The following is a 26,764-nucleotide window of genomic DNA, read 5'->3' on the forward strand; positions in this document are numbered from 1 at the left end:
ACAACCAACACAAGCTGCCACCTAACAAGGAACTGCCTTTGCGGACGCTGTTTTCGCTTAAATACCTTGCCAATATCGGTGGTAAATATATTTCTTCGAACTGTGTTGTAATACCCTCCTATGGAACTGCTTTGGGACTAATCATAATGGAGCAGGTTTTTTGAATCTTCTTATATCTAATACCATTATACCTAGTGGGAGTTACGCTCGTCTACATTTACAGGAAATTATTCTTTTTATCAAGTGCACAATATGTTGTATATTAACTTTTGCTCCTTTTAATTAAATTGTGTTGTTTTTATGACCTTCTATTCTCATTTATGACCAATAGCGCTACCTTGTTGTTTTCTTGTCTATACACATCAATGTTGACAGCCAATTTAACTTTTGTATCCTTAGCAGGAGTAGGTGATATCAAGCTAACTTAGAAGATCATTTAACCACTTGCCTGGCATAGTTGTATCGTCTGCCACCACAACAGGTAGAGTGTTATCTGATCTGGTCACAAACAATGTGACCAGTCAGATACACAGAGTATCTGGCTGCCGGAAGATAATCTTCTAGCAGCCACCACTCACAGAGGGACCTCCCGGTACCTCTGCCTCTCGACACCCTCACCCAGTGTCTGCCGTGCTGCTGATCGCTCAGCATGGCAGGACCCCCACCCGGTGGCTGCATAGTTACTGTAAATTAACATACACTGACCCCCCCAGCCACTAGGGAAATGAAAGTCACAATGTTTACTATGGTTTCTGATGTTCCGATGGTGATTATCTGATGTTCGAAAAAAACAATATTTTACAAATATCATAGTTTTTCAATAAAATGATTTTGGATACATTTAAATACACGCTCTTCACCTACTTCACTCATTTAAAAAAACTATTTCTCAGCAGTTTTTGGAAAATAAAATTGCCATTTAAGTGGTTAATAGACACATGAAAAAAGAAATCAGCTAGAAGTGAGGTGTACATGAGCTAATTATAAAACATAACCTTTATTGGTCATTTATTAAAATAACTTTTACAAGGATTTCTACTTTATAAACAAGTAATGAAACCATGGATAGAAAAGAGTATATGAAAATAAAATGCATTAATAATGTGTAATCACATTTTCTGTTGCCTTATTTATTTTTTAATGTCATTGAGAAAACATATTTTGTACTTAAAATAGAACTGCTGGACTCCCATATTATTATAATCTATAGTATTTTATAAAGAAGCATCAAATAATTAGGTTATTAAGAGATAATCCTGAAAATCCTTCTAATCGAAAGGACATAGGGGGTCATTCTGAGTTGATCGCTCGCTAGCTAGTTTTAGCAGCCGTGCAAACGCTATGCCGCCGCCCACTGAGGAGTGCATTTTAGCTTAGCAGAAGTGCGAACGCATGTGCAGCCGAGCTCTGCAAAAACAGTTTGTGCAGTTTCTGAGTAGCTCTGAACCTACTCAGCGCTTGCGATCACTTCAGCCTATTTGTGTCCGGATTTGATGTCATACACCCGCCCAGCGAACGCCCAGCCACGCCTGCGTTTTTGTAGACACGCCTGCGTTTTTGCAAACACTCCCTGAAAACGGTCAGTTGACACCCAGAAACGCCCCCTTCCTGTCAATCTATTTGCGGCCGCCAGTGCGACTGAAAACTTCGCTAGAACCTGAGCATAACTACAAAGGGCTTTGTACCCGTACATCGCGCGTGCGCATTGCGAGGCATACGCATGCGCAGAAATGCAGTTTTTTCACCTGATCACTGCGCTGCGAATGACCCCCATAATCTTTTTAGAACAGGGTAATTTATAATCCTCAAATACAGGCACCCTTACTATATGCAACTGTGATTATCACAAGTTACATTTATTTATTTAAATAATTATATTAACATATCACTTTATAAATTGTAAAAGTTGCCATCATATTTCTGTAAGGGGGAACATGTACGGTACATGTATATGGTAAATAAGAGTGAAGATTCATTACACAACAGGTTTACCAAATTCTGCATTCATTGATAACTGGGTACATACTGTGTTATTACCACTTACAGTATCACTGGTTCCTCAATAAACCAGAGGGACAGTACACTGACAATTTCTTAGGTTTTAATCTGTTCGAACTCGGAGACAAAGATCAATAAATCTGAGCGCACACTTATTTTTAATGCATTTTATCTCCATACACTATTGTAGCTACAGATTTATATCGCGAATCACGTTAATATTTTAATACAGTATGGGTACTTTCATATACATAAGAAAGATGTTAGCTAGAGTTAAATAATTGTCTGTAAAAAATGTTATTAAGCCCAAAATAAAAGTGCGTTGACAGTGTCATAATCATTGTTCTGAATGGGATATATTTGTACTAGCAATAACAATCCTAGCCTGCACATGGGTCAGCATGTTAAACAGGACTCCCCAGAGAATGTACCCTTATTCAGGGGCCATTTCTTAGGCATTTCCTCACCCAAAATGTAAAGTTTCCTCCTTGCTCTGAGTACGATACTCTCCTTAAGAAATGGGGTTTAGTACACAGTGGGGCAGATGTATTGACCTGGAGAAGGGATAAAGAAGTGATAAACGCAAGGTGGTAACGCACCAAACGGTCATTACGGATTTGAAGGCTGGTGCGTTATCATCTTGCACTTATCACTTCTTTATCTCTTCTCCAGGCTTAATACATCTACCCCAGTGTGAAGTCTGTGACTGTCACTGCTATTACTACATATGAGCCAAGCAGGTGAACATGCTCTGAGTGTGCACCATATTTATATTTAGGGAAATACTTGGGAAACTAAACACAGCTCATAGCAATCATTTCTGCCATTTTATTGTCCTTAAGACCCCACACCAGTAGTATTGGTGTATGACCTTGGCTATGTGTAGTGTTTCCCGTCATTGATTTCAGGAATGATAATTTAGTGATCTATGTCAATACAGTGCAGAAAGCCATCCAATCAACGCAGATAGCGGAGCAAAGATAGGAAAGTACAGTAAGACATGCCCTATGTGCAACCGACATCTCTCCACAGAAGTCAATGACGTCTAAGGAGCAAGCGGAGTTGGACTTATTTAATGGCCATATGCACAAGCCCTTACACCCCCATATTGAATGTGTCCCCACCAATAATAACATTCAGTAAATTAAATATACAAATGTTGTTACTTTAAGAGTCAGTTAACTCTTTATTCCTTGTAAGGTGCACATAATAAGACACTGTGGCTTGGGTAAGGCATGGCTAAATGCTACTGCCGAAATGGATCCACAAAAGGAGCAAGGAAATTGTGCTACTTGGAACTGTTATAAAGCCTGGTTAATAAAATAAAAAATGAAACCAAAACAGTTACAAGAAGTGTGTATGTCCTAGCACTGGAAAACACTCACCATTAGATGTTATGGAACCATCCTCATAACTCTTGACCAGCACTACATCCACAAAATCTCGAGGAGCGATAATACCCATGGCTGCTGATGGAGTGACAGTCCGACAAACAGAGATATCCTGTAAAGGACAGTCTATTAATTATAAACGTTGTACCCGCAGAGCCTCTGTTCACATCACAAGGATTTACTGTTACAAAGCACAATAGTTTCTTTTCCTACCATTTCATGTTACTAAATTGATGGATTTAGTGGGAGCTTTAATGGGAACATGTTGGTAAAATATCTGCAAATGAATGAAGTTAAACTCTACAGGTAAACGATATCATCTAAAGAAAAGTATATGACTCCAGAAATTACATTTTAACCCTGAATATAATATTATATAGATCAGTATTACAATTTTAAAATAAAAAACAATTGGATCCAGCATTTTATAGCTACTTACACCAAGTTCCAGTTTACTCTGCAGGTTTTACAAATTTTATATTAGCATACCTCCCACTGTCCCAACTTTAGTGGGAGGGCTCTGTGACACCATGGTTCTCATGGGCATTTCTATCCTGCAGTAGGACAGCCGTACAGCAGTGAATGAGTGCCACACACAATGACCAGCTGGTTAGGGGGGAGTAAAGGGGGCAGCCTAGCATTTAAAAGGGATGCGGTCAAGATCCCGCTGGATGGAATCCCGGCGGTCGGAATACCGACACCGGAATCCCTAACAGCACAATCCCGACATATTCTCCCTCTGTGGGTGTCCACGACACCCATAGAGGGAGAATAAATTAGTGTGCAGAGCGTAGCGAGGCACCGTGCCCGCAGCATGGTGAGCGCAGCAAGCCCACAAGGGGCTGCGTTGAGCTCGCCCCCCTGTCGGGATTGTGCTGGTCGGATTCCAGTGTCGGTATTCCGTCAGGCGGGATTACATACTGATCCCATTTCAAAAGCCCCAGGCATGTACCCAGGCTTTGATTATGCACTTAACCTGATATAAACATGCATATTTTAGTCATGAGTTAATGCAAATAAGTCAATGTCCATGTGTGCTATAGTTATAGATTTATATATACAGTATATATATATATATTTAATCTCAAAGATTAAAAATGGGAAAAAAGACGAAGATAATGTTCCAAATAAAAGTCCAAAAGGAGTGTGAGTAGCTTATTACTTTTTGGACTTTTATTTGGAACATTATCTTCGTCTTTTTTCCCATTTTTAATCTTTGAGAGTGGGCTTTGCAAACCCTCTTTGCCATTTTTATCCAATTGTTTTATGTGCTGCTGCATATGGTTCTCTTCACGTCTTTTGTGGTTTTTTTGTCTCATGTATTGTTAAATAAATTTTATGTACCCCCCTTTTATCTTCCGCTGTGGGGTTTAAGTTTTTTGGGGGACATTCAACAACTGCATGGTTCAAGTTACAATTACCACTTCTCATCTGGAACCAAATGATACCTTGATAGGAGTCATACAACACCTTGAATTGTGAGTTGGGGTACGCTGTATTGGACTACTATTTCCATTTGTGGGAGAGAAAGATACCTTGATGTGTTTTCCACCTGCCCTTTGAGTGTGAGTGTTGGGGTACACATCAGCTTTTCTCTTCTAAAAACCACAGGAGTTACACCTTCATTTGATTGAGTTCCCTGAGTATCACACCGGGTGGAATACGAGTGGTAGAAGTCGTCACCTCTATAAAAGAAACCCAGATGTGCTTATTGCCCCCATTTAAAGTGTGAGTGGGGTACGCTTTGGAATCACTCTAGTCCCTTTAGAGACATTATTATCCACCTGATTAATTAAAAAAAAGTGTTAACAAAACTTACTACACATTGGTTGTCTATTGTTATTGTGTTTTCTTCTATGCCTTCGATATCGGAGACTTCTTATCCAAATGGTCTGAATTGAGGAAACAACTTCGCTAAAAGAAACCCTTCATTCAACCCAAAAGGGATGTAATGGTGATATTGTATGATGTATTTTAGCACTTGTGGTGTACTGCAGTTTTCAAATTTCTGTTTTTTTGTATGTGTATTTAAATGTGGTGACATTTTCTGAAATCTGTTACATCTAAGCTGCACAGCGCCAGTTTGGACTACTCCCTAAACACGCCTCTTTCTAGTTGTAAATATATCCAGTAAACAAGCAGCACTCACGGGATTTCATCAATAAACGGGTACAATCACCCCAATTCTTGCAACGTTTCGGTTTTATTGCAAACCTTCGTCAGGCATATACAAACTAGTAAAAATCTCTTACCGTTATCACAAATGTATCACCATGTGCAACAGAGTCACAGGGAGTCCAATCAATCAGACTTCTGCTGATGTCATTCAGCCTGGACTGATTACGTGTCTAAAAGTGCATTAACCCTTCACCACACTATGAATACAGAACACGGAGGCAGGTTATAACACAGTTGTTACAAAAATGCTAATGCTCATATACATAATTACATCAGACATAATATACCATGCTAATGTTAAAAGTAAAATCAACTGTGATCATAATGATCATGTATAGCAGCTACGCAGAAAGTTTCAACTTGATTTAAGTATTAATCCAGCCTGTTCTTACAGGACACTCAAATCATACAAAAAAAGTCTCTTCATAAAAAACAATTAAATGAGAGAGCCTCATTAAGTCCCTTTGGAGCTATGGTGTTAAGCCTGTCAATCCAACGTGCTTCGCATTGCAGTAATAGCCTAGATCTATCACCCCTTCTCCTACTTTCTGGGATCATATCTATAATTTTGTATATCAAAGATGACAGGGGATGTGAGCATAATTTAAAATGCTTTGCGACTGGCTGTTCAGACACCTTTCCTTCAAGTGCTGCCTTAATGGCACAGCATAGGAGTGCCATTAAGGCAGCACTAGATATGATCCCAGAAAGTAGGAGACGGGGTGATAGATCTAGGCTATTACTGCAATGCGAAGCACGTTGGATTGACAGGCTTAACACCATAGCTCCAAAGGGACTTAATGAGGCTCTCTCATTTAATTGTTTTTTATGAAGAGGCTTTTTTTGTATGATTTGAGTGTCCTGTAAGAACAGGCTGGATTAATACTTAAATCAAGTTGAAACTTTCTGCGTAGCTGCTATACATGATCATTCTGATCACAGTTGATTTTACTTTTAACATTAGCATGGTATATTATGTCTGATGTCATTATGTATATGAGCATTAGCATTTTTGTAACAACTGTGTTATAACCTGCCTCCGTGTTCTGTATTCATAGTGTGGTGAAGGGTTAATGCACTTCTAGACACGTAATCAGTCCAGGCTGAATGACATCAGTAGAAGTCTGATTGATTGGACTCCCTGTGACTCTGTTGCACATGGTGATACATTTGTGATAACGGTAAGAGATTTTTACTAGTTTGTATATGCCTGACGAAGGTTTGCAATAAAACCGAAACGTTGCAAGAATTGGGGTGATTGTACCCGTTTATTGATGAAATCCCGTGAGTGCTGCTTGTTTACTGGATATATATATATACACATAGTAAATCTTAAACTGCAGCAACTGTACATAATGTGCATACTTATCACCACCACTTAGTTTACAGTTTTCTGTATAACTTTTTTCTTTTAAAAACAAACTTTATTAACAATTAACGAAAACACATAAAGTATATAAGTTTTCAAATTAAGCATACAGTATAAACAATATTCTAACACACATAACACATCTAAAAACTTAATTGCAGCACGTACTATACAAACCTCGTAACGGCCGAGGGCCGTACCCCACTGCATACCAGCAAAGCATTAAGACAACTTACACTGTTAAAATAATGACACAGAGACTTGCATTTGGCAGAACATTGATAACTATTTATTAAAATCAATCTAATAACTAGAAAACCTGTAATCTAGGGAAGACCTTCTACCTTGACTACCCACCTTGAAGGGTGATGACTCTACCCCTTGAAGGGTGGTCCAACAGATATAAATGTCAACAAAGGTGAGTGCACCCAAACAGCACCAGAACCGACTAAAACTGCAACTACTAACTCAAAAACAGTGAACCTGACGCTCTTTTCCGCCAGACAAATAGCTATCGAAAGTAATCTATGACCATCATAAAACAAAGAAACAGAAGAAATAATAAAGAAAAAAAGAAAAGAAAAAAGGGTGGGAGGGAGGGAGGGAAGGCAAAGGGAAAGAGGCTGACTAAAACCAGTCCAAATCAGAATTCACAACTAATACCGCCCACAACCCTGTCATGCAATAGCGGTCCGCCTCCAGCCCAGAAGGTTTAACTTACTTCATTCCACGCAAACCACCCCACCATGCAGACAGTGGACTATTGAACTGCTGTCTACATACATACAGTAGACCCCTCTCCCTTGTCTGGGAGCTGCGACCATCTTCTCACATGCTGGGGGCTGCCCAGCACAGGGCAAGGCCACCCAGCATGTGTTGAGCCACCTCATGATGCATTCACCATTACATTGTGTATGCATCGAATTAAGATTGATAACTGGCAGCGCAGCCTGACTGCGCTGTCAGGTGTTCCGTACCCATATTTTAATCGGAGCAGCTGCATGTGACGTCATACAGCTGCCCCAAAGCTCTCCTGTCACGCCCCCATTTTTCCTGCCACACCTCCACAATGCCATGTCGCCATCCCACAAACGCCCACAGCTGTCAATCACATTGCGGCTGCATCCTTACAATGCAGGAAAACTGCGCTGCTTTCTGCATTAGCGGGCAAGTCTGAATATGTGTTATGAATCACTGAAGCTCTTATATGATCACAGATTAATAAACTGTCATGTACTTACATCAGTAACCGTTTCTATAAGTTGAAAATCATCCACATTATTATCCCATTTAACTCTCAGTCCTCCAGCCACCGGTTTTAAACATTCCCAAACATGTTCTGGTTTTCCAATCACAATACCGTCTCCTTTATATCTGGATATAAAAAAAACCCCACATCATTCTAACAGTATAAAGTGATTTTGAAAACAATATTTTGCATGTCTCTACTTGTTCAATAATATAATGGTAGATTTTGAACTACTACTACTACTACTACTACTACTACCACTACCACTACCACCACTACTACTACTACTACTACCACTACCACTACCACCACTACTACTACTACTACCACCACTGCCACTACCACTACTACTACTACTCTTACACCTGACTGCAAAGAAATAAAGATTTCTAATGAGTCTGTTAGAACGGTTTCAGTTTTCTATAAAATTAATACTTTGATGAAAACCACGCTCCAATATATGCACATACCAATTTGCATAAATTAACATGCACACTGCTGCCGTAAGTGTCTCCCTTGCTCTATAGCTGCATGTGATAGTGATGATGCTAATTGGGGTGGACTGCAGCTCATCCTCTCCAAAACAATTGTTGTTGTTGTTATTATTACTATTATTACATGTACATATACATGAGGTATGAGTCCCAGTGAATTGTTTTGCTAAATAGTAGTCTACAAAATGGCTACTCCCACTGCATGCATTACTGTAGGTAAGTGTTACTTACATGTTCCCAGTGAATTCAGATGAGGGCTTCCAGTAGACAGAAACTTCACCCTACAGAGAAAATACATTAATAAATAGAGTCTGGTACAGGTTCAAATTAAACTATCTGTATTTATTTCATGTTGCAGGTCTACTAAGGTGATCTTAGTGTTATAAAAAAGTGCAATAAAAATACTGAAAATGGGCAATACAAGTGAATCATGCCAATCATTTTACCCATGAGTCCCGGAGGCAGTGTCGGACTGAGATATGAAGGTCACTGAAGGAGGTGCAACAGAGGCTTATCTGATCTGGGCCCCTTGATAAATATATGTAGTAAATACTGCTAGTGCATGCATGATAATGTACAAGATTAATAACAGCAATGTACTGCAGATAAATACACCATAGTCCTGTGCAGAATAAGGTAACATACAGTATGTATAGTTGAAGTGCACAGTCTGGAACTTGGGGGGTCATTCCGAGTTGTTCGCTCGTTATATTTTTCTCGCAACGGAGCGATTAGTCGCTAATGCGCATGCGCAATGTCCGCAGTGCAACTGCGCCAAGTAAATTTGCTATGCAGTTAGGTATTTTACTCACGGCATTACGAGGTTTTTTCTTCGTTCTGGTGATTGTAATGTGATTGACAGGAAGTGGGTGTTTCTGGGCGGAAACTGGCCGTTTTATGGGTGTGTGCGAAAAAACGCTACCGTTTCTGGGAAAAACGCGGGAGTGGCTGGAGAAACGGAGGAGTGTCTGGCCGAACGCTGGGAGTGTTTGTGACGTCAAACCAGGAACGAAACTGACTGAACTGATCGCAGATGCCGAGTAAGTGTGGAGCTACTCAGAAACTGCTAAGAAGTGTCTATTCGCAATTTTGCTAATCTTTCGTTCGCAATTTTGATAAGCTAAGATTCACTCCCAGTAGGCGGCGGCTTAGCGTGTGCAAAGCTGCTAAAAGCAGCTTGCGAGCGAACAACTCGGAATGAGGGCCTTGATCCCAAGAGGAGGAGGTGGGCCCCAGAGGTATGCGTTTAAAATACCGCCCGTCAGAATCCCAACAGGAGTTCAATGCCGCCGCCAGAAAACCGGCAAGGTGCGTGATTTTCCCTCTGTGGGTGTCCACGACACCCGTAGAGGGAGAATAGAATCTGTGGTGAGCAAAGCGAGCCACCGAGCCCACAGCATGGCAAGCGCAGAAAGCCCACAAGGGGCCTCGATGCGCTCACCCCGTTGCCGGCATAATGGTGGATGGGATGATGCTGTCGGTATAGTGACAGCCAGCATCCCGTATCCCCTATGCCGGGATCCCATACCGATCTGCCCCAAGCAGTGGGGCCCACCAGGAGTTTCCCCTGGACCCCTGGGAGCCAATCCAACCCTGCCCGGAGGTCCAGATTTTGGAACTGTTACAGTTCCAGTGAAAAGATTAAGAACATAGGGACATACAGTAGGTATAACAGAGATAGAAACAGAGAGAAAAAAAAGGAGCCCAAAAATTCCCAGGGTATTGGAAACCAATCTCTATGCTGCTCTCTCAGAACAAGGAGATAGCCAACCCCCTAAACTCGTTAATGAAAATACAACAAGAGTGAGCGCAAAAGTGACAGGTAATAGAATTTAATATGATAACATATAGGGGGTAATTCAGAGCTTTGCAAGTGTGCGAACGCCTTTGCAGCTGAGTGGTACAAAAACAGTTTGTGCAGTTTCTGAGTAGCTCTGGACTTACTCAGCCGCTGCGATCACTTCAGTCTTTTTGGTCCCGGAATTGACATCAGACACCCGCCCTGCAAACGCTTGGACACACCTGTGTTTTCCCAAACACTCCCAGAAAACGGTCAGTTGACACCCACAAACGCCCTCTTTCTGTCAATCACCTTGCGATCGACTGTGCGAATGGATTCCTCGTTAAATCCATTGCCCAGCACCGATCCTCTTTGTACCCGTACGACACGCCTGCGCATTGCGGTGCATACGCATGCGCAGTTTTGCCAAGTTTTAACCTGATCGCAGCGCTGCAAAAAGTTGCTAGCGAGCGATCAACTCGGAATGACCCCCTATGTGCACTGCAGGTATGGCAGATATAACATTTGCAGAGAGAGTTAGATTTGGGTGGGTTATTTTGTTTGAGTGCAGGGTAAATAATGGCTGCTTTTTTGTTACCCTGCAACTTAGATTTCAGTTTGAACACACCCCACCCAAATCTAACTCCTTCTGCACATTATATCTGCCTACTCCCCCCCCCCTCCCCCGACCCCCCACTCCCCCCTCCCGCCGCAGTGCACATGGTTTTGCCCAACTATTAACAAATTTGCTGCTGCGATCAACTCTGAATTAGGCCCGTAGTACATAAAGAATATATTGGTAAATATATTAAAAAACATGTGTTGTATAAATGAACCTCAGGCCACTGTAGTAACTGACAAAAAAATGAAGTAATCAATAAACTATGTAGCATATCAACTCCCAGGGCAAAATAAGATTGTGAATAATAAAAGTAACAATGTCCTGAAAAAAAGTTACAAGATCATTTGCAAAATGGCTTAGCTACTGTATCCGCTGTAGTTGGTAGTGAATGAATACATGGATTGGAAAAAAAGTAAAATGTCTAATATAGTAATAATCCTTGAGGGATTTAAAAAGAGCCATGTGGTTAAATAAAAACGTGCAAAAGAGATCTCATTTAATATAGAACTCACCACACTCTTAAATAGATATTCACAGCATATGGCTCAATGTATAGGTCATAGAATCCAGTCCACCTCTAACCAGGGTTGAGATAATGAGACATAGGGGGTCATTCAGACCTGATCATACTCTAGATTTTTTCGCTGCGCTGCCATCAGGTCAGAACTGCGCATGCGTATGCACTGCAATGTGCAGGTGCGTCGTACGGGTGCAAAGCGGATTGTTGCTGTGCGATGGGTTTTACGAAGAATCCATTTGTACAGCCGATCACAAAGAGATTGACAGGAAGAGGGCATTTGTGGGTGTCAACTGACCGTTTTCTGGGAGTGTTCAAGCGTTTGCAGGGCGGATGTCTGACGTCAATTCTGGGACCTGACAGGCTGAAGTGATCACAGCGGCTGAGTAAGTTCTGGGCAACTCAGAAACTGCACAAATTTTTTTCGTAGTGCTCGGCTGCACATGCGATCGCACACTTGCAAAGCAAAAATACACTCCCCTATAGGTGGCGACTATCTGATCGCAGCGCTGCAAAAAATAGCTAGCGAGCGATCACGTCTGAATTAGGCCCATAGACTGGAGCAAAGAACATAGAGATGGAGTGCTATAGACCAATGTCCTCTCTGCATTTGCCTGCACTACAGATAGTCCAACTTCCTCCAAATATTATTATTTATTTACTTATTTTATTTAGGGGTCTATTTACTAAGCCTTGGATGGAGATAAAGTGGATGGAGATAAAGATAAAAAGAAAATATACACTTAGCGCACCTTGTTGATGAAAAGGCTGCAGGATTCAAAACGTGGATCTCACCAATCCACAAATAGAACAATAGAAAAAAGAAGGATTCCTGCGCACTTTTCTAAGATACCTTAGAATATAGATTATAAAAGTCAAAAACTTGAATTCTTAAAGTTCAGTCAATTGGTGTATATACAGTCTCAATGGGCAAAACTAGAGGCATCTTTAGATCCAGTATACAAGGATAGATAATAAATATGGGCTATATTCTCCAAAAGATGGGGATTTGAGTAAGGTGTATCCTTAGGGATAAAGCATTTATATATGCTGTGTTAACGGACCTGGTTTATGTATTTATCTGTATAGAATACAATCACCTGTTGACTGGCCAGCCGTGCTATGGTGTGCAAGCTCTTTCCTAGGGCTGTCCAAACTGAAACCGCAGTATTATGAGTTCTGATGCGGCAGTGCTTGAGTGAGCGGCGCTGGTGTGTCCAGTCAATTGCCCGTCTGGATCGCTCCTGGTTCAGTGATTAGTTTTGGTTGATAACGGGAGATAGGGGCCCATTTATCATGGATTTCATATTGATTGCGATCTGGGCGGGATCTTACTGGGCAGTCAAAAGATTGCAGTAGCTGCGGGGAACAATATTAGGGAGAATATACAAACTCCACACCACGTTAGGGCCATGGTGGGACTTGAACCCATGACCTCAGTGCTGTGAGTCAGTAATGTTAACCATTACACCATTATATGATAAAAGTCAATGTGGAAAAAACTCTCTGATTGACATGGCCTCATTTCAGGTCACCATGTACTTAGCACGTGACATACAGTACATACAAACCCCCCATCCCCCCACCAAAAAAAACAAAACAAAAAACAAACAAACAAAAAAAACTGTAAATTGAATTGTCCGTTGTTAAAAAATAAGATTTTAAACCTACCGGTAAATCTTTTTCTTCTAGTCCGTAGAGGATGCTGGGGACTCCGTAAGGACCATGGGGTATAGACGGGTTCCGCAGGAGATGTGGGCACTTTAAGACCTTTAATGGGCGTGAACTGGCTCCTCCCTCTATGCTCCTCCTCCAGACTCCAGTTATAGGAACTGTGCCCAGCGGAGACGGACATTTCGAGGAAAAGGATTTTGTTAATCAAGGGTGGGACACATACCAGCTCACACCACAAACACACCGTACAACATGGTATATAAGTAAACCAGTTAACAGTATTAACAACAACAACAGAAAACAGCAACAACCTGATTTCAACAGCAACACAACCTGTGTGTACCTTATCAATAACTATGTACAATCATTGCAGATTTCAGTCCGCACTGGGACGGGCGCCCAGCATCCTCTACGGACTAGGAGAAAAAGATTTACCGGTAGGTTTAAAATCTTATTTTCTCTTACAGCCTAGAGGATGCTGGGGACTCCGTAAGGACCATGGGGTTTATACCAAAGCTCCAGACCGGGCGGGAGAGTGCGGATGACTCTGCAGCACCGATTGAGCAAACATGAGGTCCTCATCAGCCAGGGTATCAAACTTGTAGAACTTTGCAAAAGTGTTTGACCCCGACCAAGTAGCTACTCGGTAAAGCTGTAATGCTGAGACACCTCGGGCAGCCGCCCAAGATGAGCCCACCTTCCTGGTGGAATGGGCCTTTACCGATTTTGGTAACGGCAATCCAACCGTAGAATGAGCGTGCAATAGTCTGCTTGGAAGCAGGCGCGCCAATCTTGTTGGCCGCATACAGGACAAACAGTGCCTCTGTTTTCCTAATACGAGCCGTTCTGGCTACATAGATTTTTAAAGCCCTGACCACATCAAGGGACTTGGAATCCTCCAAGACATCCGTAGCCACCGGCACCACAATAGGTTGGTTCATGTGAAACGACGAAACCACCTTGGGTAGAAATTGAGACGAGTTCTCAATTCCGCTCTATCTACATGGAAAATCAGATAGGGGCTCTTGTGAGACAAGGCCGCAAATTCTGATACCCGCCTTGCCGAAGCCAAGGCCAATAACATGACCACTTTCCAAGTGAGAAATTTTAAGTCAACAGTTTGAAGAGGTTCAAACCAATGTGATTTAAGGAACTGTAACACCACGTTAAGGTCCCACGGTGCCACTGGGGGCACAAAAAGAGGTTGGATGTGCAGTACTCCCTTCACAAAAGTCTGCACTTCTGGCCGAGAAGCCAATTCCTTCTGAAAGAATATTGATAATGCCGAAATCTGCACCTTAATGGAGCCTAACTTCAGGCCCATATCCACTCCTGTCTGTAGAAAATGGAGAAAACGACCCAGCTGGAAATCCTCCGTAGGAGCATTCTTGGATTCACACCAAGACACATACTTCCTCCAGATACGGCTATAGAGCTTCGCCGTTACCTCCTTCCTAGCTTTAAGTAGAGTAGGGATGACTTCCCCTGGAATACCTTTCCTAGCTAGGATCTGGCGTTCAACCGCCATGCCGTCAAACGTAATCGCGGTAAGTCCTGGAACACACACTGCCCCTGTTGTCACAGGTCCTCTCTGAGAGGAAGAGGCCAAGGATCTTCCGTGAGCATTTCCTGAAGATCTGGATACCAGGCCCTTCGAGGCCAATCTGGAACAATGAGTATCGTCTGAACCTTTGTTCTTCTTCTTCTTCTTCTCAATATTTTCGAGATGAGCGGAAGTGGAGGGAACACATAGACCGCCTGATACACCCATGGTGTTACCAGCGCGTCCACCGCTATCGCCTGAGGGTCCCTTGACCTTGAACAATATGTCCGAAGCTTCTTGTTGAGGCGTGACGCCATCATGTCTATTTGAGGGAGTCCCCAGCAACTTGTCACTTCTGCAAAGACCTCTTGATGAAGTCCCCACTCTCCTGGATGGAGATCGTGTCTGCTGAGGAAGTCTGCTTCCCAGTTGTCCACTCCTGGAATGAATACTGCTGACAGAGCGCTCACGTGATTTTCCGCCCAGCGAAGAATCCTGGTGGCCTCTGCCATTGCTGCTCTGCTCCTTGTTCCGCCTTGTCGGTTTACATGCGCCACGGCTGTGACGTTGTCTGACTGGATCAGAACCGGTAGGTTGCGAAGAAGGTGCTCCGCCTGTCTCAGGTCGTTGTATATGGCCCTTAATTCCAGCACATTTATGTGCAGACAAGCCTCCTGGCTTGACCATATTCCCTGAAAGTTTATTCCCTGTGTGACCGCTCCCCATCCTCGGAGGCTCGCGTCTGTGGTCACGAGAACCCAATCCTGATCTCCGAACCTGCGACCCTCTAGAAGGTGAGCCCCCTGGAGCCACCACAGGAGAGAGATCCTGGACCTGGGGGACAGGCATATCAACTGATGCATTTGGAGATGGGACCCTGACCACTTGTTCAGTAGGTCCCACTGAAAAGCTCTTGCATGAAACGTGCCAAACGGAATGGCCTCGTAGGCCGCCACCATCTTTCCCAACACTCGAGCGCATTGATGAATCGATACTCTTTTTGGTTTTAGCAGATCCTTGACCATGGTCTGGATTTCCTGAGTTTTTTCCACTGGAAGAAAAACCCTCTGTCTTTCCGTATCCAGAATCATGCCTAAGAACGACAGCCGAGTTGTTGGAACCAACTGCGACTTCTGCAAATTTAGAAGCCAGCCGTGATGTTGTAGCACCCTCAGAGAGAGCTCCACATTTTTAAGTAATTGTTCTCTTGATCTCGCTTTTATCAGGAGATCGTCCAAGTACGGGATAATTGTGACCCCCTGCTTGCGCAGGAGCACCATCATTTCTGCCATTACCTTGGTGAAAATCCTCGGGGCCATGGAAAGCCCAAACGGCAACATCTGAAATTGGTAATGACAATCCTGTACAGCGAATTTCAGGAACGCCTGATGTGGAGGGTATATGGGGACATGAAGGTATGCATCCTTTATGTCCAGTGAAACCATAAACTCCCCCCCGTCCAGACTGGAGATCACCGCTCGGAGAGATTCCATCTTGAATTTGAATCTTCTCAAATACAGGTTTAGGGATTTTAGGTTTAGAATCGGTCTGACTGAGCCGTCCGGCTTCGGGACCACGAATAGAGTAGAATAAAACCCCTTCTCCTGTTGTAACCGGGGAACCATGATAATCACTTGCTGTTGACACAGCTTTTGCATTGCAGCTGAAACTATTGTTCTCTCTGGGAGAGAAGCTGGTAAGGCCGATTTGAAAAATCGGTGTGGAGGCACGTCTTCGAACTCCAGTTTGTACTCTTGGGTCACAATTCCTAGCACCCAAGGATCCAGGTCCGACTGAGCCCAGACCTGGCTGAAGAGCCGAAGACGTGCCCCCACCGGTGCGGACTCCCGCAGGGGAGCTCCAGCGTCATGCGGTGGATTTGGCAGAAGCTGGAGAGGACTTTTGCTCCTGGGAACTAGCTGTAGCTGGTGTTCTTTTTCCTCTACCTCTGGCGAGGAAAGACGAACCACGCCCCTTTCTGAATTTATGAGACCGAAAGGACTGTATCTGGTACTGAGTCGTTTTCTTTTGCTGTGGGGGAACAAAAGGCAAAAAAGAAGACTTACCCGCGGTAGCTGTGGAAACCAGGTCCGCGAGGCCCTCCCCAAACAAAACTTCACCCTTGTAAGGCAGAGCCTCCATAAGTCTCTTGGAGTCACCATCACCAGTCCATTGACGGGTCCACAGCAACCTCCTAGCTGAAATTGCCATGGCATTGGCCCTTGATCCCAAGAGGCCAATATCCCTCGCAGCCTCCCTTAGGTATAACGCTGCGTCTTTGATGTGACCCAAAGTTAACAGAACAGTATCCCTGTCGAGGGTGTCCATGTCAGATGACAAGCTATCTGCCCAAGCTGCAATCGCGCTACTCACCCATGCCGACGCAACTGCCGGTCTGAGGAGGGCTCCCATAGTCGCATAAATTGATTTTAAAGTGGTTTCCTGCTTGCGGTCCGCAGGATCCTTTAGTGTCGCCGTGTCCGGGGACGGTAGGGCCACTTTTTTGGATAACCGCGCCAAGGCTTTATCCACCGAGGGAGAGGATTCCCACCGTAACCTGTCCTGTGAGGGGAAAGGATATGCCATAATAAGTCTCTTGGGAACCTGCAGCCTCTTGTCTGGAGTTTCCCAAGCCTTTTCAAATAGCGCATTCAGTTCATGAGATGGGGGAAACGTTACCTCATGTTTCTTCTCCTTAAACATACAGACCCTTGTGTCCGGGACAGAAGGGTCCTCTGTGATATGTAATACATCCCTTATTGCTACAATCATGTACTGAATACTCTTGGCCACCCATAGGTGTAACCTCGCCTCATCATAGTCGACACTGGAGTCGGAATCCGTGTCGGTATCAGTGTCTGTTATCTGGGTAAAGGGACGTTTCTGGGACCCTGACGGGTTCTGAGACACAGCAATATCCATGGATTGACTCCATGCTTGGTTCTGAGACTCAGCTTTGTCCAATCTTTTATGCAATAAAGCCACACTTGCATTCAAAACATTCCACATGTCTACTCAATCAGCAGTCGGCGGTGCCGACGGAGTCACTATCACATTTTGCTCCTCTTCCTCCCTCGAATAGCCTTCCGCCTCAGACATGTCGACACACACGTACTGACACCCCCACACACACTGAATTATAGGGGACAGACCCACAAGGAGGTCCTTTGGAGAGACAGAGAGGGAGTTTGCCAGCTCACACCCAACGCCGCCACAGTCTGAAATATAACAATACCCCAGACCTGTATAGCACGTTTTATATATATAATATATATATCAAAACAGCACCAAATATTGTGCCCCCCCCCCCCCTCGTTTTGTACCCTGTTACTTGCAGATATCAGGGCAGGGTTCGGGAGCAGCGTCTCTGTAGCCAAGCTGTGGAGAAAATGGCGCTGGTTAGATCTGAGGGACGAAGCCCCGCCCCCTCGACGGCGGGCTTCGGTCCCGCTAATATTTATACTGGCGGGGGTTTCAAATACCCTGTAATGCAGTGTATATAGCTTGCCAGTCGTTTTTATGAGTTACTCCTTGCTGCCCAGGGCGCCCCCCCCCCCCCTGTGCCCTGCACCCTTGCAGTGCCTAGTGTGTGTGCGGGAGCAAAGGCGCGCTGCGCGGTATCTTCTGAAGCTCTGATGTTTTCTGCCGCCTGTGAAGTCTTCTTTCTTCCTATACTCACCCGGCTTCTATCTTCCGGCTCTGTGAGGAGGACAGCGGCGCGGCTCCGGGAACGAACAGCTAGACCAGGCCTGGCCAACCTGTGGCTCTCCAGCTGTTGTGAAACTACACATCCCAGCTTGCTCTACCACAGTTTTAGCATTCCCTAATAGCAAAACTGTGGCAAAGCATGCTGGGAATTGTAGTTTTACAACAGCTGGAGAGCCACAGGTTGGCCAGGCCTGAGCTAGACGATACCAGTGTTCAGACCCTCTGGAGCTAATGGTGTCCAGTAGCCTAAGAAGCAGAGCCCATCAGTCCAGGAAAGTGGGTCTGCTTCTCTCTCCTCAGTCCCACGAAGCAGGGAGTCTGTTGCCAGCAGGTCTCCCTGAACATAAAAAACCTAACAAAGTCTATTTTCTAGAGAAACTCGGTAGAGCTCCCCTAGTGTGTGACCAGTCTCCTCTGGGCACAGGATCTAACTGGAGTCTGGAGGAGGGGCATAGAGGGAGGAGCCAGTTCACGCCCATTAAAGGTCTTAAAGTGCCCAAATCTACTGCGGAGCCCGTCTATACCCCATGGTCCTTACGGAGTCCCCAGCATCCTCTAGGACGTAAGAGAAATCACTATAGAATTATCCAAATGAATGTGACAAAGGTCAGTTCTTTATAGAATGCTTATTAATGATATTACATTTACAAGCATGAAAAACATGATTCACTGTCACCAGTTAGCATGCTCGGATGGAAGTGTATCCATTAATAATGGAGCCCTGAGCTTCGCCACAACCTGCCAGAAACATCCTTCCACATTATGTGTAAGAGTGCCTGTCGTATACCATAGTACAGTATCTGTGGGATGCATGTGAAGGAGCATTACATAGGGTGCAGTGCGTATTATTAGATGACTGGAAGAATGTATAGTGAGAGCGGCGCTGTTACAAATTCATCAATGAAACATTTCCGCTCTCCTGTGTTACAGGAGAAACGTCACTGCAGAAGTGCCCAATGGGAGCCAGCCTATGACTATACATGAAGGAGGGGGGAGAAAATATTAGAATGATTATGATATAACAATCTGTCTCAGAATCATGCTATCTGCCGCTGTTACAATGACAGCCCAGCCAGCCACAGTACATAACGATAATAATGGTCATGTTCTAATCATGCAACTCGCCCATAATATAAGCAGCATCTTCATACACACTTCAGTGCCACATATACAAACTACAACATTTCTTCACCAAAGCAGCACTCAGGGCACGCGGGACAGCGGTGCTGCCGGTGAGAGCAGGCAGTGTGTGCAGCTTACAGCGCTCTTGCAGAGTTTCCAGCCGGTCTGGTCCTTGCTGTAGGAGAGCAGCGTCTCAGCTGCTGACCTGGCTGCCTCGGCATAGTCCATGGTGGTGACGGTGAGTCAGGGTCCCAGCACTAAGAGGGGCAGCAGCAGCAGCAGTAACTCAGTCTCAGTGACAGACAGGTAATTGCTGCAGAAAGAAGCTGACAGTACTCTCAGAAGTAGATTGGAGGAACTGGATGCATGTCCCTCCCCTCACCTCATTTCTCGCCCTCCCTCCATCGCTACTGCAGCTGCTGTTCTCCTCCCTGCTACACGTCAGGCAGCTGTGTGTGACCTTTCCTATAGCTGAAAGGCAGTCACTGACTTGTGCTGTTTCCATGAGCTACCAGTGCCTGTGCAATAAAAATACTTCTTTTAATATGGCTATTATGTTTTACTGTATAACAGAGTAAACCAACTATGCATCATGCAGGTTTTGTTATGCTGTATGGAGGAGTTATGTATACATGTATGGAGCAGGCTAATGTATACATTGGGACTCTCTGGACTTGCTGTTGACACTTATGGGGAGGGAGACTAAAGGCAAATATCCCAGATGTCTCTATTTAGGTGAAAAAGTCCTGTGTTTGTCCCGAATGTCCTAAATATTGGTAGGCAGGGGGCCGCAGGGCCATGAGAATTTTTGGAGCAATGCCCCCTAATACAGTATGTCTGTGGATGCAGGGGCAGATCCAGAACAATATAACGGGGAAAGGGGTGGGAGAATAGGTAAGTATGCCTATTGAGCAGAATGATCCTTGTCTCCTACGAGTTCTGAATCCCACTGATTGGGCAGTAGCAGTGGCCAGAGTCTTGCCAACCTCTAAGTCCTAACTGCCGCTGCCACTATGACAGGTCCCGGAGGCCGTGTATACTTCCGGTGCCGGCTGCCATATTGTGCACTCTATAGGGTGGCGCCCCTTTTCAGACTCGCTGGTTGAATGGCCCTCGAGTCAGCCATTCGATAAAAAAGCGATAAGTGGAAGGTGATAACGCACCAGCCAATCAGCTACTGTCAATTTTCAAACCAATAATGATTGGCTGGTGCATTATCACTTCTCCAGCCTTAATACATCTACACCTATGTTCCAAATTGACTTATTCTTTGCTTTGTTATAAAGGTGCCTTAGTGTTTAGTAGTGCCCACAATGGCTGCTGAGATAAGTTAAATATTTCATCTTATTCAACAAGAAACTAAGAGGTCTATTTACTAAGCCTTGGAGCAGGGGTGGGCAACCAGTCAGGCACAAAGAGCCAAAAAATCTTGCTAGGTACATCAAAGAGCCGACATCAAGCCGAAGGAGCGTGTGCAAAAATGGGGTGTGACCTTGTGCCTGATAGGCCAAACCCTTGGTATAAAATACAATGAAAATGCCAGATCCACATATAATACATTTTAAAGCCAGAATCAACATAAAATACATTGAAAAAGACACTTCCACATAAAATAATTTAAGAATCCAGATCCACATAAAATATATTGAAAAAGCCATATTCACATAATACACTTAATCTCCTCCATGTGTCACTCCAGCCAGCACCCTCCTGTGTCACTCCAGTCAGCTCCCCATTGTGTCTCTTTTGCCAGGATACTCCTTTGTCACTCCAGCCAGCTCCCCATTGTGTCACTAAAGGCAAGCACCCTCCTGTGTCACTCCAGCCCTCCCCCTCCTGTATCACTCCAGTCAACTCCCCCATTATGTCTCTCCTACCAGGATCCTTCTGTGCCACTCCAGCCAGCTCCCCCTTGTGTCACTCCAGCCCACCTTCATATGTCACTACAGCCCAGTATCTGGCTCCCTCAGTTTTCAGTCGCTGTAGTGCTTCTGTGTGTCTGGTTGTAGCGCACCAGTTTCCAGGATCTGTTGTGGTCAAGTGACTTTGAGTGTCGGGAGCCACATTTAAATAAAGAAAGAGCCGCATGCGGCTCAAGAGCCACAGGTTGGCCACGGCTGCCTTGGAGAGTGATAAAGTAGACGGAGTTAAAGTGCCAACCAACCAGCTCCTGTCATTTTTCAAACCCAGCCTGTGACATGGCAGTTGATTGGCTGGTGCTTTATCTCCATCCATTTTATCTCCATTTAAGGCTTAGTAAATAGACCCCTAAGTTCTTAGATTTGCTTTAATAATCATTTAGGATATGACGCCCTGAATCTAAGAAACCGCTGGATCATTTAATTTTATATTTAGAACAATAATTTGTACAGTCAGTCTAAATAAACATGGACGTATCCAGGAATAAACCCTTAAAACCTGGGAGAATCACTATATATTAGTAACTATAACTGGTTATTTACAGTCATTTGGCTTCATCTGTCGCCAATGCTTCCAATAGCAATCATCTCAATTAATAGTTGACAGTGTTGGTTATAGCCTATGGCGGTGGTTTCTTCCTACATCTTTGAACCTTTTTAATTTGTGAGCCTCCCCTTTTCACTATATTTTATCCTTTCTCTCATCAATCATATATTTGTCAAAATTACAGTTTATACAAACTTACCTTATAAGGCATCTGCTACATACGCTTCAGTAAACATAAGCAAAATATTGACATTGTTCTGTGGAATATTACCTCATTACACATTTGTCTGCAGTGTTTTACATGTTTCATTAGTGGGATCTGACCTTAAGTGTTCCACGTGAAATTTCTTGTATCAGTTTTGTCCGGCATGGATTGTCCCTTCTTACACCGCAACTGCACCACTGACTTGTATGAATTGACACCATCATCATCGCAGCAGTACTTAGGACCATAAATTCCACAAAATGTGGGACTTACAAATACTGTGCAGTATTATAAAAGCATAAGCAGAATTCATATTAGTGGAACTTCACACACCTGTCAAATGGCCTGTTCTGCTGTAAAATTCTATTATGGGGACGTTTTGCTGCAACCTAACTTGAAACTCACTTAAAGGGAAATCCATGTTTTATATTTATGTAATATTATGTTGATGCAATGGAAGCTTTGATATTATCTTTTTTTTTTTTTAATCGACTACAATAAAAACATTGATATTATTGTAATACATTCACTTTGTCCAGGCATTCCCAACTCAAAGCACACTAACAGTGCAGGTATTAGTGATATCCAGGCTTCAGCACCGATGGTTAAAATTAAAATAACCGAGGTACTAATTAAGTCACCTGTGCTCAAGCCTGGATATCACTAAAACCTGCACTGTTAGGGGGCATACACACGGGGCGACTTGTGCTGTGTGCTAAGCGGTCTAGGTTAGCACAGATCGCTCAGCACACATCACTATACTGCACACCGCTATACACACATCGATCTGTGCTAACCAGTGTTCTTTATGCACATGCTAAGCGATCTAACTAGAGAGCTGAGCGGGCGATGGTGACGAGCGGGACCGTGCATCGCCATGGGGTGTACACACTTGGAGCGATCCGTGCTTTATTTCTAAGCAATCTAGAAAGATCGTTTAGAATACTTGGCAGCAAACTGCACCTACAATAATTATGTATTTAGAGACTAAAAAAAAAAATGCTGTTTTGAACTTTGGAATTTAAAATGTATTACATTACAATCTGAGCTATTCTAAATGAAACAGGTGATATAATAGAGTAAGACCTCAGTTCATTTAAATAAAATAGCACAAAGTGGTTCCAATTCAAAATAGAGAGAATAACATAAGCAGGATGTAATGGAGTTCGAGTTTGCATCCTGCACGTCGGGTAGACTCTTGACTCCATTACATCCTATGCCATAAATTAACCATTTGCTTGGCATGGTCGCATCAGATGCGAGCATACCAGCAAGTGCTTTATCTGACCTGGTCACACAGGATGCGACCAGTCAGATAAACGGTGCTTGTTGCTGCCGCTCTCATAGAGACCCTTTCGCCAGTGCTTGCCGTGCTGCGATCATTGCTGATTGGTCGGCACGGCAGGCCCCCCCCCCCCCAGCGGCTACAGACAATAGCAGCTGATGGGGACTCGGTATAAATGCTCTAGATTAATTAGAGAGACTTTTCAGTGATATTTTTTTTTTTTTTTTTAGAGATATTTGTTGGATTCTTGACACACCATGGCTGGAATTAACTAGCATAGATATGTCATGATATCCATCCAAAAGAAACATAAACTTAAATAAATAGACATTTACAGCACACCGGAATCCTGACGGGGGTACAATGCCGCCGCCGGAATACCGGCGAGGTAGGTGATTCCCCCTCTGTGGGTGTCCACAACAACCATAGAGGGAGACTAGAACCTGTGGTGAGCGAAGCAAGCCACCATGCCTGCAGCGTGGTGAGCGCAGCAAATCCGTAAGGGGCTTGATGCGCTTACCCCGCTGCCAACATTCTAGCAGATGGAATGCCGCTGTTGGTATAGTGACAGCCAGCATCCCGTGCACCGGTATACCACACCGATCCCAAGCTAAAGATTGTATGAAGTGACTTTTGATTGTGGAGGACTTCAGGAGGACTCGCTAATGCTACTTAGCCTCCTACACGTTTTATATTTTACATAGATTTCTGTGTGCGCTGAATAGGTTATATTGGGCTGTATTTTTTCTCAGCAACTCAATAACAACATTATCATCTGTCAAAATCTTATATTTGGCAACTCTCTATCAACTGACCTCAATAAAAACAGTAATGGATAGTATTTACTACTTGGTTGTGTTTAACTCTGTGACCATATTGGAGGATTTTAAAGTCTGTGTGTACTAATCTGGTGCAGCCAACGCCACATAGAAAGATCTTTTAATTCTCCCTTGATGATGACTGGTATGATCTTCTCCTCCCTGAAGGCTTCTATTTCAGGTACAGCTTTGTCCCAGGTTATTGTTTGATGGAAGTTATTGTCATGGACACGTCGCTTATTATAATGTTCAAAATGTGTAGACTCCAAAACTAAGCCTAAAGCTGGTGCTATGGGAATATTGGTCTTGCCATTTTGCACAGACTGAGGAAGGTAATCAGCAGTAACGACGCCTTGTGCCAGAGCTATGACAAGACCAACCATTTTCCGGATCTGGTGCAGCATGAAGCTCTGTCCTTTGATCAGTATTTGTGCAAACTCTACACCATCACGAACAAACGGCTCAGGGCAGGAAATGTCAAAGATGTGCCTATGTGCACTCTTATCATCAGCCGATTTCCCTTTTGTAAAGTTGTGGAAATTATGTGTTCCTTTATAGAACAAAAGAAGTCTGTTGATGTGGTGGAAGTCTCCCCGGGGTAAACGGAAGCTGGCGTCGGGAGCAGAAACAGCGCACCTTGACAGTGCAAACGTGGGCAAGGTGTAGGAGTAGGTGCGTGCATCACACATCTTCTTGCAATTGAATCTCTTTGGCACTCGTTTTATGCCTGAATAGGAAATGGAATAATGAAATTAGAAGACAAACAAGCACTGAGCACATTGTTTATGAAGGTTGATATTTGTGCTTCTACAGATGTGTCCTCCTACATCCTTGCTGCAATCACGTTAAACAGCCCTTATAGTCACGCCATGCCGTGGCCCAGTAGCGGCAAACATCTTTATGTGCGACTTTTCCATTTTAATGCATCTAAGCTGCATCACTATGCAAATAGGACACACAAACAGCTTATGCTGATTAAAAGGATATGCAGCATGCCTATATATATGCGTTCTCTTACATCTTTGCTCTGTGCGCTATAAGTTGCTTTACACATTAGACGCAATGTAATGCAACAGGATGCAGGAGCAGCTTCTGTTGATTAAAATGATATGCACATGCCTATATTCTGTGTGTGTGTGACTGCGACTGTATTTGCATAGAAAATGCTATGCTACACTGTTTCCTGAAAACACGGTAACGTGGCATTTTGATTGCAGATACAGCTGCAATTACACACAGGATATAGGCATGCTGCATATAATTTTAATCAACAGAAGCTGTCTGTGCCTCCTTATGCATTACATTGCGTCCAAGATGCATTTTCACTGCAAAAAAACCAACGCTCAACGCTACCGAGTCCCGTCATGTCATGGCGTGACTTGAAGGAATGTTTAGCATGACTGTAGCAAGGATGTAAGAGGACACATCTGTAAGCTAAATATAAATGAATGCTCAACCATTAGAAGCGGTTATGTCCTAAGAAAACATAAGACATTTCTCACCAAATTTAAGGGAAAAGAGGATTTTGGTACTTACCGATAAATCCATTTCTCTGAATCCTCTAGGGGACACTGGAGTCCTATACAATAGGGGTGTGAAGCATGCAACCGGAGGTGTGGCACAATCTAAAATTAGCATTGTCTGCACAGCTGGTTCCTCTCCCTTCACATCCCTCCTCCCTCAGTTTGGAAAATTTGACAGAGAGAATAGGACATGATACTAGAGCTCATGGCGAGGAACCGAACCGTACAACATAGCAAACAGCAACCAATAACTCTTTTAACAGAAAAACTAACGCTGTTTGCACGAACTGTTTTAACAAGAACTTTTGAACACAGCAGGTCGACAGCACCGAGGCGGGCGTCCAGTGTCCCCTAGAGGATTCAGAGAAATGGATTTATCGGTATGTACCAAAATCCTCTTTTCTCTTTCATCCACTAGGGGACACTGGAGTCCTATACAATAGGGGACGTCCAAAGTTATCCCCCAGGGAGGGAGTGCTGTCGGTGGTCTGCAAAACCAAACGTCCGAACGTAGAGTCTCCGGACGCAAAGGCATCAAACTTGCAAAATTTCGCGAACGTGTGGGCTGAGGACCACGTTGCCGCTCTGCAAGTTGAGTAGTGTAAACACCTCTGGCAGCCGCCCCTGAGGCACCCACTGAGCGGGTAGTATGAGCACCCGTCTGAACCGGAACCTGTTTCCCACAGGAAATATAAGCTTGCCGAATGGCAAGTCTAATCTATCTAGACAAAGACTATTCAGATGCTGGCCAACCCTTCGTTGGGCCATCCTTAAGACAAACAAAAGGTCTGAATGTCTGAAAGACGACGTAACCTGTACGTT

General features: G+C 43.9%; 1 protein-coding gene across 7 annotated transcripts in view; it reads right to left on the reverse strand.

Moving 5' to 3' along the window:
- STARD5 (StAR related lipid transfer domain containing 5) overlaps positions 1 to 26,764 on the reverse strand; it is a 135,611-nt gene that overhangs the window by 8,465 nt on the left and 100,382 nt on the right. For 5 of the 7 annotated variants that reach the window (XM_063925934.1, XM_063925937.1, XM_063925936.1 and 2 more), the window contains one exon: positions 22,278 to 25,146. In XM_063925934.1, the coding sequence (XP_063782004.1) occupies positions 24,488 to 25,146 (659 nt within the window). In that variant the 3' untranslated portion in view covers positions 22,278 to 24,487. Of the gene's footprint in view, positions 1 to 3,383; positions 3,502 to 8,177; positions 8,311 to 8,910; positions 8,961 to 19,783; positions 20,003 to 22,277; positions 25,147 to 26,764 lie in introns of those variants that run through there. The other 2 variants (XM_063925939.1, XM_063925938.1) reach the window with 2 other exon arrangements.

Source organism: Pseudophryne corroboree, chromosome 6 (assembly GCF_028390025.1).
Source record: "Pseudophryne corroboree isolate aPseCor3 chromosome 6, aPseCor3.hap2, whole genome shotgun sequence".
NCBI lineage: Eukaryota > Metazoa > Chordata > Amphibia > Anura > Myobatrachidae > Pseudophryne > Pseudophryne corroboree.